Source organism: Temnothorax nylanderi, unplaced genomic scaffold (assembly GCF_030848795.1).
Source record: "Temnothorax nylanderi isolate EJ_2023f unplaced genomic scaffold, tnyl_v1.0 TNYL_tig0002_pilon, whole genome shotgun sequence".
NCBI classification, from domain to species: Eukaryota; Metazoa; Arthropoda; class Insecta; order Hymenoptera; family Formicidae; genus Temnothorax; species Temnothorax nylanderi.
The window spans coordinates 307,272-326,073 of NW_027249064.1; the positions used below are offsets into that span (position 1 = coordinate 307,272).

General features: G+C 42.1%; 1 protein-coding gene across 3 annotated transcripts in view; it reads right to left on the reverse strand.

Annotated features, from left to right (window-relative positions):
• Positions 1–18,802, reverse strand: part of LOC139768388 (serine/threonine-protein phosphatase 4 regulatory subunit 1) — a 125,543-nt gene that overhangs the window by 67,714 nt on the left and 39,027 nt on the right. The window contains exon 1 of one of the 3 annotated variants that reach the window (XM_071698549.1): positions 10,184–11,380. The exons of the other annotated variants lie outside the window; for them this stretch is intronic. Coding sequence (XP_071554650.1) covers positions 10,184–10,230 — 47 coding nt within the window. The 5' untranslated portion in view covers positions 10,231–11,380. Of the gene's footprint in view, positions 1–10,183; positions 11,381–18,802 lie in introns of those variants that run through there. 3 annotated transcript variants of the gene reach the window in all.

Genomic DNA, 18,802 nt, shown 5'->3' on the forward strand with positions numbered 1-18,802 from the left:
CATTTTTATATAGTGTTTAAACAAAATTACACCATACAATAGTTCTATAAGATAGTCTTATTGACGCAAGCATCGAGAGGGTTAATCGTTTGACGCGAGTGCGTAGGAGGACGTTTTCACAAAACGGATTTCTCGAGTCCCACCCGCGCATGCCGCGGCCCGAGAGGGTAAGAACGCGAGAAAAACACCTATCATTCGACGACGACGATGGCGACGACGACGACGCTGCGTGCGCCCCCAGGGGCGGACGAGAGAGCAGCGAGTAAAGTAATCACCGGCAAAATTGGTTGACGAGATAGTCAGATTGGCCGCTGGCCACTTGGCTGCTCGATTGTCCAGACACGCCTCCGGCGAAATGAAATTTGATTTTGTCGGGCAATTTCGCGCCCAAATCAACCACCTCACCTCCCGCCCCTGCCTGCTGCCTCCCCCCTTTTGCCCCCGGCCCCCTTGAGAAGCGGTCGTCGGGCCCATGCCGTACCGGAATCGAGGGGGTCAGGAACGCGACGCAGACAGGCAGAGAGAACGATGGAGAGAGTCGTATCCCGTAACCTCATTAAGAGCCGCACTCTCGCGGTATTGGCCTCATTGAGCGCTCGGGAGCATCTTTCCGAGCGTCGAGTGCACCCTTAAGAGTTCAAAGGGTGGATAGTGAGGGTTACGTTCCCTTCTCGCACATGGTAAAAGAAAACGGGGAAGGTGGTGAACGAACATCGCTTACGGACTACCGACTCGCACGCGGAAATCCATCACCGTCCTCGGTCGACAAAACGAGCGTCGATACATCTATAAATTTCTTTCAAATTTATCTTTGAAAAATTAATATTTTTATTAGTACTAAAAGAAGTAAAAATACAAAAGGTTGGGTACGTGAACTGCGTGTTACACTAGCGATAAAAAGAAGAAATCGACGGACAGGATTCAAGATTCTGTTTTACTTCTGGATTTTCCAACCAATCTGTTCAGTAACCAGATATTTCCAAAAGAAAAGTTTACAATTAAAATAATGAAGAACAAAATAAAATAAAAATACGCATGTAAAATATATAAAATTTTAGACAAACGTTCTGCTACTCGACACGGGCGGATAGATATTGTTCCGGATTAGCTACGCTCTCCGGTAAATGATATCGCGAGAAATCCCGCTAAGTCGCGTACACTAAGAACCGAATGGCGCGTGAGAGACAAAGAGGTTTTCCATCCCCGTGCTTTCCTACCCCCGTTCGCGAGTGTGCATTTTGGCGGACGCGCGATTCTCGATTAGACGCCGGAGACTGCTGAGAATTCGATTACGCGAGGAGGCGCGAGTGCGCTTTAAAGGGGCGGCAGCTCAGGCATTGTGCCGTGCGTTTGGATAATTCAATTTCTTTAAAGTAATTACTTGTTGCTTCCACTGTGAAAGTTTGTTTCTATTTCAAAGAGCGAGCGACGCACCGATAACTTCTCCTGCTGGTTCGCTATATATGGAGCTCCGCGTCTTTCTCTTTCAACGAAATCGGTGGCGAATGCGTTTCGAATAAAGACTGTCAGTTTTGAATGATGTTAAATTATTTTGTTATCGTTAAATTACGCGCCATGTAACATTTTTACTCCCTGATAATAGCAAAACAAGAAAAAAACCTGTTTCTATAAATTGGAAATCTAGTACATTCAATCAGAAAGGTACGAATCAAATACTTATAATTAACTCTATCAAATATTCTAGCTATACAAAATATCGAGATAATCAGAAATTCAATTATGGTAACCGGAATTCTGTAATATGACGATAATGCATTTTGTACACCAAAATATTTTTCTTACTAAATAACTGCTAAAACTTCTAAAATCTACCTTATAAAATCTATTTTAATTCGAAATTATAACAGAATTTTGCTAATTCTAGAATTAATATTATGAGAATTTTTTAATTTACAAGGATTTTTTATATTAAGTATATTCTAATAATTTTCGTACATCTGCCATAAATATCTCGAATAATTGGAATTGTTTCTTAAGTACTGTAGTATTATTTTATTATTATTGTAGTTATTTTATTATTATTTATTGGCATATCACCGATTGTCTACAAAAATTTAAAAATATTTTGTTTTCCTATTTGTGTAAAATTGTATTATTTGAATTTTGACGAGAAAGGAGCGAAGACCATACAGCATAGAACGCCGCACAGCCGCCATTAATACGCTGCGCTATTGTAAGGCGCGCCAAATTTGAAAGCGGCAAGAAAAAAAGGAAAGCAGGATAAGATTACCTACAAAGGTCCATGTAGCTTAATATTTCGTATGCGTACATTTGCAGAGATGGTTTATAACTTTATACCATTATTACTGACGTCACTTAATCGCCGAATGTAGTCTAACAATTTAAATACCGTTATGGTTCTCGCGTAAAATTGCGACACGGCTATAAAACATACGCGGTATTGTAAGTTAATAAATTAAACAGAATTTCATAAAATCGATACCTTTGCAATTTAAATCCGGATTCCATTGAAGTCGATGTTTTAAGAACAAACTTATGCCATTTTTAGAGCAAGTGTTGCACACGTTTCGCAATGTTTTCTTTAGAAACGTAGTTCTGACATTTTTAAATACGGTTCTCAACCTACCTACATTTCTTTTGACGCGAAATTTTCGATTAATCGAAATATATGCTCTATATGATTGCGAAAGTACACATAAGAACTTGTATAACAGTGTGCGATCTTTCGCGAGAAATTTTGTTAAGCCGATGACAGTCGCGATGATACCTTTGGTAGCAAAAACACGAGGAATCGTTGAAACGAGGAACGATGGCGATCAACTGACGATGGAAAGCAGAAAGCGAACAGGAAATGAGAGCGCTCGTGATCTAAATTGCTTATTTTTGGCCAGACTTCGTAGAACTATATAGTTTCTCAGTTTCAGAATTTATGGCACCGCCGTCACTCGTTCTATCGCTCCTCGATAATACCAGATAACCGATAACACATGTAATAATATCACATGTGCGGATGAATTGTTACAGAAGATCGAAACATCCTCTAATGAAGATTAACAATTTTTGCGCACAATTTTCTTCACTTCTTCGCAATCAGTAAGAAAACTTAATTATACAATTGCGCTAGAAATATACGCTACACACTCGCGCTAAAATGATCGCCATTTTGTTTATTCAACCAACTTTCTTCCTTGATGAACCGAGTCGCAACGCGCGCTAACACAGAATTCGATAGGGTTTACGAGCAATGAGAAAAATGTTCATCAAGTCAATGATTACTATGCAAGAAGGGAGAGAGTGGGGAGGAACGGAGGGAGGAAAGAGTGAGCTCGGTCGCCGAACCCTTGTTTCTGAATCGCGGCGCCATAGCGACCCCTAAATCACGACCGGCCAGGACGTGGACGGGGCTATCGGTACTCTATCTTTCGTCTACAAAGTATAGACGCAGGTGGCCCGCGTGCACGCGCATTTTGCGTATACGTACGTAGTATGTACGCACCGGTTGCGTGCCTGGCACGGAGCGCGAGAGTACGGGCCACGCGCGCCCTATGCGCGAGTCACGCACCAAAACAAACCCTCTCTCTCCCCGGCAGTCCCTCACGCGATCGTCAGAGTTCCTCGATCGTTCCGACGAGTTTCGGGTATTTGAAAGATTATTAATAACGAATGTCGCAGAGGAGAATTTCGATAACATCGTTTTAACGGTGTAAAATATTGACCATGACTTCTGAGCATTTCTATGAAACAGAAGGAAAAAAGGAGGCAGAAAAAGAGAGGAACTGTGTTTAACGGATATTTAAAAAAGAAAAATCATTGCCAGAATATCGAGAAATCCTTTTTTCTTCGTCTTTAAATAAAATAATGTCTTTTTGATGATAAAAATTAATGTTATAAATGGATTAAGTTATTATCTGCGCAATCACGAAGAAACAGTCGAAGTCATTTGATGCTGCATTTGACTAAAAAGATACGTGTAAAAATTTGAACCACCGACATATTAAATTTGAAATAGATAAGCTTAACTACAAAATACTTTTTATTCATATTAAAATTATATCTGCACAGAAGGTGAAACTAGGATAATTCTGAATTTCTCTTTTGATATTGCAGGTATGTAAAATTGGCATCAAATTGCATATCTGTTGCGAACAAACATGAAAAACACATCACGTTGAAAAATAAAGCTAAAAATACATCGCTTTCAAAAAATATTTACAGTCAAAATATTATAATTCTAATCATCCTTCGAATCGCAAAGCTCAAATATTTGATTATTTGATTTTTTGTGCACATATAGGTACATAATGTTAATCTTAAAGTCCTTTAATGCTTTGTACGAAGATAAAGGATTTCGCGAGCGGAAACGAAACCCACCTGAGTTTCAAACCCTTTCTTAAGGCGCTCCGTTCGCGGGCCAACCACCCTGCGCCTACACGCACGTGGAAAACAATAGGGCAACATCCACGATCAGAATGCACAATATGAATCAGCTGCGCCAGGATAATTATGATAGTAACAAGAGCCAAATGCATTCTCCGTTTATCCAACCACGCGCCACGCTTCGTCGATCGCTGGCTCGGGCGATGCCAATGCAATTAAACGATTGGCGATCGAGATTCTCGTTAGCAATAACAATAATAATTTTCGAACGCGTTTGCGCTTGTTACTTTCAATTGATATTTTCTACCATACGTGCGGATCGCAAGCTGCAGATATACGAGACGTAAAAAAATGTGGTTTAATTTAACCTGATAGATCTCGCACACAGAAATATCTTACATCCTGCATTTAATGCAATAAATGCAATATATTGCCTCACGTGAAATGTGTCCGCACCGGATGTCCTAAGTACATTGATAGCAGATATAGAGAAAGAAAACAGCGGCTGCTTTCAATAAATGTTCAACAGCGAACTACAGCTAGAAAGTAAACGCAAAATATTTTAAGGAAATTTTGATATGCTTTTATCTCAAACAGAAATCTAATTTAAGACTTCATTAAAAGATATTCAATATTAAAAATTTACGACAGATAATATTTCTTCAGCTATTTTTAACGCATCAAATCTATCTATTAAGTTTCTAAAATTTTTCGGTAATACTGCATTGTTTTGGATAAACGCGTTGATATTTTCTTTTGAGCGTTAAAAGTAAAATCGTAATAATTTTTGCCTGAATGCAATTACAAGCGCAAAAGGTCGTGGCAATTAAAGTTTCCAGCGAACTTTAATGGTTTAAGGAAATATCAACGACAAATTTATCGGAGTTTAACCTGTAGTGACACTTGATATTTTTTTAAATACTCTGCATTACGTTCTGATCAATTCTAGTGACGTAAACAAGGTAACGGAACGCATGCCGTTAGCCTGATTGGCAACAAATCGCAATAGAGTTGTTAGAGGCACGATAGAGCGACCCATTCGACGGCATATTACAATTTCAGTCCCTCCGCCGGGTGCTAATTTGCTTTACCCGCATCGACTTTTCCGCGAAAGCATCCATCAAGTTCCATTACAGCTTCCGACGTCCACCGCTCTCGGACACACCCCTTTCGCATTCGCCCTTAAGCACATAATATCGTTACCCTTCCTCGCGCGCCCAACAACGGGTTACTACGGCGTTACCTAAGAAGGAAGCGACCCGTTTCGGTCGAACGATGTCTGGAGAAACTCGCCGTTATTGCCAAATCTTAATTTAATTTAAATATATATATGTATATCGTAGATTAATCATTAATCGGGTACACAGATTGCGCCTAACATTAAAGAAATTGATCAGAGATAAACGTGGTAAAATATTGTCGTGACTATCTCTAATTTTATTTAATAGACCAACACGTTGTTTATTATTATAAATGCATACGCTCTTTCTCTTTCTCTCTCTTTCTCTGAGATTTATTCGATTAAATTTACATTTTCACATTCAACATTACATACAGTACATACTTAGTATATTTCAAATTTTCGTCACATTTCTACAATAAATATAAATTTATTAGCTGTCAAACGTTAGGTATCTTTAACATTAATATTAATGCAAAAGGAAAAAGTTTTGGTCGTTAATTAAAATTTTAATGTTGATTAGATTTTACGCAAGTTTTAATATCACAATAAACTGGTCCTGAGAGAGACATTAAGAAAATGCGAGCTAGAAATACCAGCTCAGCTAAGTACTCGGAAGTTTTGAGGCTTCAAGAAACGTCTGGGACTTTGAAATAAAAATCGATAGAACTTCGTGCGCTAACGGTCGCATACCAGTTTTCTTTAAACCCTCCGACCGGTCGATGCACGTTGTAAAAACACGCACGTACCTGTTTACAACACGTACACATCAGTCAAAAAAAACCTCGCAACGTTCGCCCGAGTTCTATCTGTGATTTTTTTTGGAAATAGCTAAATAGACAAGGAAAAGCACTGAAAATTCTGCGATATATCTCGTTCTAGATTAATTTCGCGACAAAAACTTTATGGAATAAAATAATTTTCACCTCAATTTGCGAATATTTTTTGAAAATTACATCATTTTTTGTTCTGCGTGTCTCCTTTCGCGGGCTAAATGTTGAGATTGTGATTGAGGACATGTATCAGACATTTTCCAGCTCGATTCAACGATTATCGAGATTAACATCGAACAAAGCAATCACGCACGAAATGTGCAATAAAATCGATAAAAAAATTATGAGGAATCGTCGATACTTCTTTGCGACCGCCAACGCCTCAAGACCACTCACGTGTCTTCAACCGCGCCGCCATCTTGCCTATCTGCCGCCATGCCAAGTCCGAGTCCCCACCGCCAACATCCGTCTCTCCCGTTTCTGACGACGAGGGAAATTTCCGGATTCGCGACTCGAGATAAGGCGAGCGAATGAAAAAATCGCAAACCGATTTCGCAACTCGCAAAACGAGCGACGCTCGCGCCGCTGCGCCGCGCCGGCGTGAAGCGTTGACGTCGCCGTCGCGCGTAATTCTCCCGCGAAGGTCCCGGCATCGCGCCGCGGAGCAATGAATCTCGGCGTCACGCCGTGAGAGTGATTCGTTCTCGCGTCGCGTCGCAACTCGATGAGTCACGGTCTGCTTTCGAGCGCGTTATCGAGGTCCGCGCCGATTTTCGAGGCTCGGCGCGGTAGCGGCGACGGCCTCGATCCGATCTCGCCAAGATGTCGAACGCGTTCCGAATGGGAAAAAAAATATTTAAAAAACGGAGGAGTGTAGAAACACGAGATATAAGACAAAAATATTTCAGCCATCGAGATGTAATTTTCGACGTTTTAAAAATTAATTTGTTTAGGTATTATAAAACTTATGAAGCCCCGTATGCAAATGATATTTATGGAATGCGTATAAAATTCAAATAAACACGACGGACGTGTGATGGACGTACACGTGAATTAAACGTTTCCACGTTTCATGTCGAGAACATAATGGATTATCTTTCGTATCCTGATCTTCTCCTCTCTACAAACGTTGCGAAGTGATTTCGCGGATTTCGGGATGAGTGGCGGGGGCGATAGAGAGAAATAGACGGCGAAAGAGGGATAGAGATCGATTGGTGCCCGTCCCGTTTTCTCCAAGGAGAACTCCGTTATTTCGCAAACGCGACCTTATACCTTCCAGGAATCGCGTCCTTGGACGACGGAGGTCATCGGCTCGGAGAGGAACTCTCGCTTATCCGCCGTCACCCCGCCGTCGTCGCTTCACTTTGGCGAACGTGGACGATCGATACGAGCCGTCGAATCTCGCGTCCAGAGTTTCGCGGTGCCGGCGATGACGATGTGGCAGCCGAACAGCGCGGTCGGACTAACCGATTTTCGAATACTACGAATCCTGACAGAGACGAAAGAACTGTTTCTATTTAACTCTACCTTTTCTCCACACTTGTTCACGTTCCCTAACCCTACACAATTCGAATTACATTCGCCATTTCGTCCCAACCGGTTCGCAACCGTTTCGTCATTTCGCTCAATTATCGTATCATTTTTCTTTAACACAACGAGTTAGCATCTAATACACGCAATTGTACTTATATTATTTAATATTAACGTAGATGAAAACATTAGTATAGGTACTATTAATTTACTTTTGTACAAACTGTTATAAAATCTCCAGCCGCTTCGCGAAAAGTTAAATAAATTATAGGCAGAAATCCTAATCTCGGAATATAAAATTAATAATTTTCAAGGCGATAAGATTGACACATCTATACAAATTGGATCTCACACATAAAAATGTAAATAGATATAAAACTTTAATGTTCGTGTAATTTCATGTATAGATTTTATTTCGACAGAATTTTAATGTAAGAAATAGGTTTAATGAAATGAGTAATTAGTTTTTAACCCTCAAGCTTTTAGCTACTTTTATACAATACCTAAACGAAATGTCTCGAAATAATTTTCTATTTAATTCAAATTGTAGAAACATTCTTTACGAATTTATGCATCATAGCGCCAAAAGGGAGAAATGTGTGTTTACACTTCAAAGGAGAAAGAATAAAGAGAGCGTGTCGTTCCCATACAATACAAAACCCAAAGTATAGGGGCGTATAAGGGGACGATCTCGAAGATGTTAACGTCTTTTAGGTATCTTTGCGACATCTCACGAATATTCACGTATCGTTTATCGTCCGGAAAAACGGAGCAGATTTATCAGCAAATGTCGCGCCAAATAACGGCGGCTTTCCGTTTTCACGGCTGATCGAGAAGCGCGTTCGACCGCGTGGTCGGCTGACTCGTTACCTCGTGACATTTTTATCGGTCCGGCGGCATTTTCGGACGCATTGCGTTGCGTCGCGTCGCGTCGCGGCAGTGGACGATAATGAAGTGTGTGACTCGCATGTTCGAAAATAGAGAGGCGCCGCCGGCTCGCACGGAACCGCCGCGCGCTCCAAGACGAAAACGACGACGACGACGAAGACGACGAAAACGAAGACCAAGAGGGAGACGAAGACAGAGATGGAGATAGAGACGGGGACGAAGATTGAGACGAATACGACTACGGCGACGACGATGCTTATCATTATCCACCTTATCGGTCGGGCATTACGTAAGCGTCGCCCACGTCATTCGTAGCAGCTAGGGGCTCCGTGGGCGCGGGCGAAAAAGAGAGGGCGGCCCCGGAGAATGTGGAGGGTATCCGTTGACGTGATCCGCGCGCCTTCGGCAACGTGCAGAAGCGTTCAGAAGAGTTTAAAATATCGAGAAATCGAGGTGTCGGTCGCGTCACGTCAGATATGGAAAAACGAATCGAGATATTACCAGGTGAAGAAGTCTTAGGGGCGAAAAAACGAATTACATACTCCGTAGAAGCAATGGAGAGGAAAACAGATAACGTTCGATTTTACGAGCAGTTATAGTGTCGATTTTCATATAAATGTACTCCTCGTGCTGGAGCACGGATTAAAATTTCAACGCGAAATGCCAGAGGTCAGACGTATTTAACGCTGTCGCTCTTTACATGTCAAATATATTTATGATCGCGCACGCGAGTTCGTGAAAATTTAGTCCAATTATCGTTACAGCGATTAAACGAGAATACTATAGGACGTCGAAATCGATTATTTTTACCAGGAATATTTTTGTTTTCCTCGTAGATTTCGCCTTTAAAAAGGGACAGGAATCCCTTTTACTTAAAACCCAATTGGGGTACAGTCAATTCTTTCTAGCTCCACTTTTTTGGCTCTTTTGCTCCAAAACTCGGGAGAATACATTTTAAACGTAAGAGCTGAACGGATTTATCCTACGTGAAGAATTCGCGTTCGCGTTTGCCATTCTTTCGGGCTACGCAAGAGAGTTTCTCTCCTTACGTATGTCTCTCCTCGTCGACGACGCTCGTCTGGCTCGGACCTCGAAACAGAGACAGAAAGAGAGAGAGAGAGAGAGAGAAAGAGAGAGCGGCGCCGCCGACAACGTCGGCGCTTGCGAATCCGCGGCGTACCTACTGCGCAGATTCCGTGTCACGCGGTAGCTCCCTACGTCGCGCGGAAAACTTCGCAGTCCGCGGTCGTTCGCTTTCGCGCTCCTTCGTCGCGCGGGCACCGTCGTGGAATTGCGTCGCGTTTGAATCGCGTGCACGCGCGAGCGCGCGACTCCACGAGGCACGCACAGGCGAGGGACCCAACCGCGAATCGTTCTAACCTTTTTTTCTCCTTTTCGGTCTTTCTCCGTCGCGCTAATCGGATTTAGGAGCTCGCGCTCCTTCTCCGCTCACCTCGGTCTCTCGCGTTCTCCGGTGTCCTCTGGCCGGTCCTCCTCCATCCCCCTGGACGGCGGCGATCCTCCCGTCCGTAAACTTCTCGCGAGTCAGTCATCGCGCGTCATCGCGCGTCACTTCGATGCGGTCACTCCGCGACTCCGCGTCGCGCCGCGATTGGCATCTTTTTTCGCGCGCGGCACGTGTCCTCCTCTGTCGCGGGCGCGCGCGCGCGCGCGCGCATGAACGCCACGACGATGTATCACATCGCGAAATCGCGGTAATATCCGGAACCGAGTCCCGTAGCCGCTCGTTTTCACCGAGAAACGCGAATGTCTTTCCCGGCGAACGTCAGCGGGACACGTCGGTCGATCCATGTCGCGTGATCTCCCGCGTCTTCCCCGCGTCGCCGGGTGTTTTCACTTATTTCGACGAGCGCGGACGAGCGATCGGCGAAGAGACGCAGAACCGACGTGCGGCTAATATGCGCGATACGCGACGGACTCGCGTGCGCAGAAGCGAGGCGCGCAGCCCGACTCCGACAGCCGACAGACGCAATTCGTGTCGACTAGAGAACGACGACGACGGCGATGATGATGATGACGACGACGACGGACGACGACGAGGATGGCAGTGGCGGTGGCGCTGGCACACAGCCGTCGCGGTCTCTCTCGTGTTGCACACTGGGTGGCCCGGCTTAGCGCACCGCGCGGTTAAAATGGCCGCGCGAGTGTGTATCTCGTTTTCTCTCTCTCTCGCTCTCTCTCATTCGCCGCGTGCGTACATCATCTATCCTCGGCTCGGGCAACGACTTGACACCATCGTCATCCTCGTCGCCGTTGTCGTCGTCGCTGTTGTTGCATTGTCATTGCATTCGCGGAACCACGTCGCGGACTGGCGCGAGATAAATGCGAGACGTTGAAGGAAAGAAAAAGGAGAAGGCGTGCGTGCAGCGTACGTACGTAACACGGCGGGCGAGTATAGTAGCGGACACGCGCGAGAAGCCGCGTGGGACTGTGCCGCGCGCGAGTGCGGACGCCACGCCGCGCCATGCCGCGCCATGCCGCGCGCGCCGCGCGTCGACGGAACGGCCCGAGGAGATGCGACGCAAGCGTGCCGGGAACGCCGCGACTGGCCATCGCCAGAACTACGAGAGTAAATAACGGGTCGACGACGACGGTGGGCCGCTGAAGGGAACGAAGAGAGAAAGAGAGCGAGAGAGGGGGGGGGAGGAAAGGGGAAAGTGCGTTCTCGGAGCGCGCCGCTCCGACCAAGCGAGAAACGCGAAAAAGGGGGAGCGAAGGGGACAGGGGAGACATCTCGAGAGTGCGTCGGGCCAAGTGCGCGAGTGTCGTCACATCCGGTATTCGGGGTGGCGCTGTACCGGGGCCGACGCGAGCGCGGCACACACGTGTGAGTGCGTACCGCGTACGCACATGCGTGCGTACGTGCATGCGCGTGTGCGTGCCGCGATAAAAGCGGCCGTGGTGCACACGTAACCGACGCTCGTGCTCGTGCGTGTCTGCGAACTGCCGCGGGTAGGGTGGAGAGAGCGAGTACGGCGTAATACGACGACGCGGCGACGACGACGACGACGACGATGCAGAAGACGGCGACAAAGCGATGACGAGTTCCGCGCGAGTGAAAAGGGTTTACGGTTCTCGTAGTGTGAAATTTTCATCGGCGAAAACATTCCGCATTCGCGCGAAACACAGTTTCTTCCTCTTCCCCCTTCAATCCGCGCGCGATTCTTGCTTCATTATGAATAAAGGAATGCGGTAGGATCAGCGATCAGGGAACATTGAATTTTCCGTATCCCGGGTGGACCGTTCGTTTCAAAGCGTAAATACGCGCGCGCGCGAGCGTTACAATCGCGTCTTTATAGAGCCGAGCGAATAAAAGGGATACATCAGCGTTCTTTTCTGAATCTTTAATATATCGCGAAACTACCGTATGCTTGAAACTCCGAACGCGGCGCCTTCATAAACTTCTGTATTTCCTTCCCGGAGCTGTCACGCCTGTCAATTGCTCCGCAAGGAAAACCTCGAATATGAAAATACCGGCTTTTCTCTTTTCACGAAGCAAACGCGGAACTTTCTCGCGAGCTAAAGTTGTTTTTATTTATCAGAATTAATATCGGCCCGAATATTCATCCTCGGAATTACAAATCGGCGGCAATGACAACTACTGGTAATTATAAACGTAATTGAAAAATCGAGTACTTCGAAGTTATCGTTCATTATTGCTGTGGGAAGCTTCCGATCATTTTGTTACTCAGAATTATCGCGGGTTATTGTCGATGAAAGACCTTGAATGTTTCGATGGCCTATATGCGGTCACGTGATTGATGACAGCGCGGACACGCGGCAGTTACCGTTTGCGAGAATCGATTCGATTAGAACAAAACGTTCGACTCTTTTCACCTGACCGAAGCCTTTCAATTAGGGCTCGCTATCGACGTTTTCAACGTTAAATAAAAAGTATCGCTTTTCCTCAGTATGCAGCTGAAAAAGACTTTTTCAGATGTATGCTCGAAGATATGTTCTATATCTCTTCTGTTTTCCGATTATCGATTAAATGTGTGCGTATACAATTTTTAGTTTAAAATACATCCTTAAATTGTTCGCAACTTTGATATAAATTTGTACATCTCTTTATATATATTTGTGTATCTCGCGTCATTAATAGTAATAATGATAATAGTAATAATGTATCAAACACTCTGTTTTGTCATATTAATAAAACCGAATTTTTTTCATATTTATTCTAAATCCCTCTCTCTTGGTCCACAAGTCCCTTTTTCTACGGTTTCAAATTTTTTATTAATATCTGAATTTTCTCGAATATAGATGACATTCGTAAAGATTTGCCTTTGTGCCAAGTTTATGATTAAAATGGCTAACCGTATACCCCTCAATAGACGTGTAGGCGTCCTAGAATCATCCCCGGGTAATTTCGACGCTCGACGACGCGACGTTTCGCTCGATGACGTTCGTCAGAACACTCGTCCGGACAACCGCGCAGAAATTCGTTTCCTCGATACCGCTAGTTATTATTGTTCTCGATGAACGACCTCGGTACTCGTGGCTTCGACGTAGGTAGGTAACGTGACGCGTGACGTAGACCCGTTGCGGCCCGCTCGCGTCGACAGACGTCACGCGTCGTCGTGGCGACTGGAGCGATTCTCGATAATTTGACTTTTTAACGAACCTCATCGACGCAATTCAGGATTTGCAGTTTAGCTCTCTGCGGTAGGCATGCTGAGAAATGAAGGCAGGATGCGCTCGCGAATGGCCCGATTGATAAGACTTAGACGATCAAAAATTTCTTTTTTGCTAAATAAAGATTTTATTTGTCATGTACTTAATTGTTGAATATTGATCAAGCATAACATAAACTTTTGATTAACGCTATAATGAAATGAAGAATTTGGGAACTACAGATCACTAGATCACTACAACACTACAATCACAGATCGCCATTTAGCTCCAGAAAATAATATTTTTATTTGACAAAAAGGCCTAATGTTAAATTCATAATGCTATTCCCTGATTAAAGGTTTGTTGCTGCATTTTATCTTACGCTTGTTTTTTGTCTAACGCGCATTGACATTTGCGTCACGACGATCTGCATATACGACGTTGTCGCGATACACCTGCGCTGATTAAATAAAATATTTCTTCAATTTCGCTCAATTTTATTTTTATTGTAATCCTACCTTTATTGTAATTCATTTTTTGATATTTCTCGACACTTTCGCTGCGCGCATATTTTTCAGAAAACACTATCGGAAGAATTAGTAATTAGAAGTGATTAGCAATCAAGTCGGGCAAATAAATTCGTCACAAACAACAGGAAACATATCTGTTTCAATGCAATTTTTACTTCGCGACGTCATCGACTTTTCCCAGAAACATTTTCATAGTTTTGGCACGGGCGGAAGAAACAAAAAAATGGACTTTCCAAGAATTCGTTGACGAGATCGTCATGAATGAGAAAGACAATTTCGTACGGTCTTAAAAACTGGTTTCATAGTTACTCACTACATAGTGATTCACAAATTTTCTTAAAATCCCGTTCGAGTGACTCGTAATCTTAGTTTCGCCGAACTTGAAAATAGTAATATCTCGCAAATGTATAGTAACGCTACGTTACGAAAGAATGAGTCGATCTATATGCGTGATATAATGTCGCAAGATTGCGAGTTCTGCGAGTGATAAATAGGTGATGAATGGTGCTTCCACGTATTTCGGTGATTCAAGAAACCTCTCACGTACGAACAGAGCAACTCAATTGAATTACTAGTGGATGACTACTAGATGACCAGCAGAAAAATCAACGTAGATTAACAATTTCATCTTACGAACCGGCTGCATGAATGAAACGCGCGAATGGTATTTTGAATGAAATGAAAAGCTCTAAATTAAGTCGCTTAAGAGTTTGCGAGTAGTACGCGAGTAGTACACGATATAATTATATAATGGCGGGTGATAACGCCTTATCGAAATTTAGGTCGCTAAACGAATAATCTGTGTTTATAGAATTAGCAGAATGTTTTATGAAACGATGTTATCAATTTTGGCATATTCAAGCGAGGCTTAAAGACATCCTAATTTGATCTTTTCGAGTTTCGGAATCAAATGCGCACTAGAGGGTATTTTGCAAGTCAGTCTAAGGTAGAGATATTCGAACTTCACGGAGTGGAGTTAAAGTAATATCATAGTCGGCGCAAACCACGAATAATTCCCCTTATCTACAAAGTACATACTTTCGTGATGCGAATGAATTGCGCGATAACGTCAAACCTACCTACGCGCTTTACCATTCAATGCCATTTTATGACAGCGTCATCGCAGATGACGTTAACAATTGTCGTCATACGACAAATGTTTCAAGATTTGGTTTACAAAAAACAAATTTTGCATTTCCTACAATCGTCACTGCAGGAATCATTAATGATTGTCGTATGTTATTAGAAATGTAAATAAAATGTGATGCGTGTAAAAGAGAAAGACCACAATTGTTATTTGAATTGCAATTATCTATCCGACAGAATCGTACATTAACGAAGCTTTAAAAAAAGAACAATAATACTGCAAGAAATATATTCTTCAGATTTTTTGCATAATCGCTTTTTCTTCTCTAAATTCTTTGGAGATTTAAATTTTAGCAGTTAGAAATTTTAGCACTTTGAAATATAATCCGTAAATCCGGATCAATTTGTGTGAGCAAAGCCAAAACACCAGAAAAACATTTTAAACAATGTTATTTTTGCGGACGAGAAGTTATTTTTATAAACGTAGCTTTCGAGCTCATTATTGTTGTTTGCCGTGATTAGCCGTACGGTTTTTCAAAATGTATTCGTTCGTTGTCGACGCGCGAAAGCGCGGAGAGAGGCGAGAAAGAAGAAAGACGAAAAGTCATGAACGGGCCATACGGAGGAGGACGACAACGACGGCTGAGCGGAAAGGAAGAGAGTATTTTTAGCGATTACACACACACATTGTTTTGTTGACTGCGACTTCGGGCGACATTGAATCGCACGCTCTCACTGGGGACTGCGTACGGTTAACGCAGCGATATTGTGCGTATACGTTACAAACGCGACAATCATAATCTCGCGAGAGATCTTAATAAGCTTGCCGAATAAGATTCCTCTCTAAGAGTGAAACAGAGCTCGGGAGTCCGAGAAGATTGAGTAAAAGTATATACCAAATTATAAATTCGTGTAGTCGTTTCGGTTTTTCTAACGCAATTTCTAAGAGTAATACGTTAATCTTACATAACAAATCTGAGCGCGACAATTTTCCCCCTTTCACATAAAACAATTATTTACTTCTATTTTTTTATTCTACTGGGAATGATAAATATCATGGTAAAATGTCAATGTTTGAATTTCAAAAGTAGATTGTTGAATCGTGGAAAATGTCAATGGTTTAATAAAAAGCAAATTATTGGACCATAAAATAAAGACATAAATCTAAAAATGTTGACAGTACTCGAGCCCTTACAGTCTACTATTTTACAACATGTAATATTAATGGAGCCGTGCGATTAGAATTTCAGATATATGGTTAATAGCGTGACCGTTGGTTACGTACGAGAAAGCGTACGAACGTATCTCTACATGCGTAGCGCAAATCCCGTAGCATTTGGCCTGTTTCTCTATACCCTTGCGTTTCGTGCCTCGTGACGCGACTGACCCTACGCGGCACGGTTCACAGCATCGCCAGGCGGGTCGCGACCGTTTTCTCAGATAACGAATTCATTCACAACGGGCGACAACGACGACGATTCAAGCTCGACCAACCGGTATGCGCGACCTTACCGCACGAATAAACTTGCGAACCAGAGATGGTGTCGATATTTCATAAAAAATATCGATACTTTTCTTTCAATATCTTGATATCAATAGCGATATTAATTATGGGTATGGTTCGATGCTTTTTAACAATATTGAAAAAGAAAAGAAAGCGATATTAAAGTATATTACACTACAAGGGCCGAAAGTTGAATTGTCGGCCCTGCGCGTCATGATGCCCCGAGGCGAAGCCGAGGGCATCATGACGAGCAGGACCGAGATTTCAACTTTTGGCCCGCGTAGTGTATACGATTTTTCTTCATAGCCGGTCGAAAGTACGTTATTAATTTTACTTTTTTTAACTTTAAATGTTAATAAGCATGTTTTTGATGCCTGCCCCCGACATTTGCGGCACGAGCGAAGCGAGTGCTGCTGGTCGTGGGGGCAGGCATCAAATACATTCGAAGAGTCAAGTCTTGTCATATTTTGTAAAAATAAATTAATTCCATTCTATCAAAAATGTATTTATTTTCATTAGTTTAACAAATTATATTAATTATAATAAAATTTATAAAAAAAAACATATTATAAGCTAAAAACTTTTTATACGTGTTGTAAACAAGATTGTATCGATCAACAGACTTCTTTGGCAACGTATCTGTATTTATTATCAATCGCGCTTCTGCATCGAAATTTCGTATAACTTCTTCCTCGTCTACGGATTCATCAGATGACATATTGTTCATTTTTGCTAGATTATTGAATTGACTTTAATAATATTTTAATATTAAATTAACTGACGACAGAACAATATTGATGACTATTTTTAAGGTTAAAGGGCGTTAAGGTTTAAGGTTATAGAGCGCACGCGTGTACTTCTCACAGGGAGTAAATGTTAAACTTTCGTCCCTGCTATTAGGGACGAAAGTACGTACTTTCGACCGAGGTATGAAGAAAAGTAATTTTATCTCTATTTTCGTGTTAACATAGTTTTTCTTTAAATTGCATGTTTATTTCAAACGACAAATATACGCACGAATATTTAACGAGGAGGTATAAAGAGATGATAAATAGAAAAAGGAAGAGCGGATTGAAGTGAGAGTAATATATTACGTCTGTGTCTATATGGCGGCGCGGGCGGAGCAGGAAGGAAAGGAAAGAAAGAGAGAGCAGTCGATGCGACCCAAATAACACGAACTCCCACGTACAAACCGCGACCAGTGCATTCACTTTCAACATCAGTGAAATAACCGTGCCGAGATTGTCATTTATAGACCGCAAAGCAAATTCGACAAATGCCCGTAAGAACGAAAAGGGTGGAAATAAAAAATAAATAAATAAAAATTTGAAGAGATAAGTGGAACGTTCAAGAAAAAAAGATTAAATTACTTAATCAAATAGAGAAAATTGAGTATCTAGAGGATTAAGAGTCGGGGAAAAATCATTTCGATAAAATTTGTTCGTATAACGAACTTATAAATGTAAAGATGTAAAAATGAAATACAGGAGAAAAAATAAAATAATAAAATATTTAGTTACATATATAGTAAGAGAGCTTAAAAATTGTTCGATGGTTCAAAGAAAACCTAATTCAACGTTTGTGTATGTTAATTGTAAAAGTTTAATTGTAAAACTTTCGATATTATCGGCGAATAATATAGAAAAATTATCCTTAAAGTATTATCCTTAAAATTTCAAAGTTCGCACGCGACATAAAATGTAACAAAAAGAAATAAAACACGAAGCGCATTTTTTTATTTAATGAACTATTACTCACGTTTTCCAAACGATGAAATCAACGCAAAATCCGAAAAATTTTCTACTTCTGAAGACTTACCTGCAACAAAAAAAAAGAATAAACAATCGACGTTAGTTATATGAAAAAAAAAAAGATAAATATATCGATAAAACCAAAATTTTATGATACAGTTTCCGATCATTCAATTAAAAAAAAAAAAAAAAAAAAAAAAGTACGAGAGGTCGTTGAGAGAATCCTCGTTAAAAAATAAATAATTCTCGTATGGAGAAACATAGAAGAATCACTCATCTATTATTAACAATGCTAGCTATTCGCAAGGATTTTCTTTTCAACAATGTCGGTCGCGTTTGCGGAAGACCGATTTGGCAGGAAGCGTCTTTGGCATCGATGTCGCAGCCGGCGTGCCAGCTTGTCGCGATCAGGACAATGATCTCGTGTCATTGTCCGATAGTCCAGCGTCCTCCGATCTCTTTTCGATAACTTCACAATCTTCGAAACCATCGATGATCGTGTTCTGATATGCTATAGCATCTGGATCAATTTTAAATTAATCCTCACTGCGCTCCTCCCTTTTAGA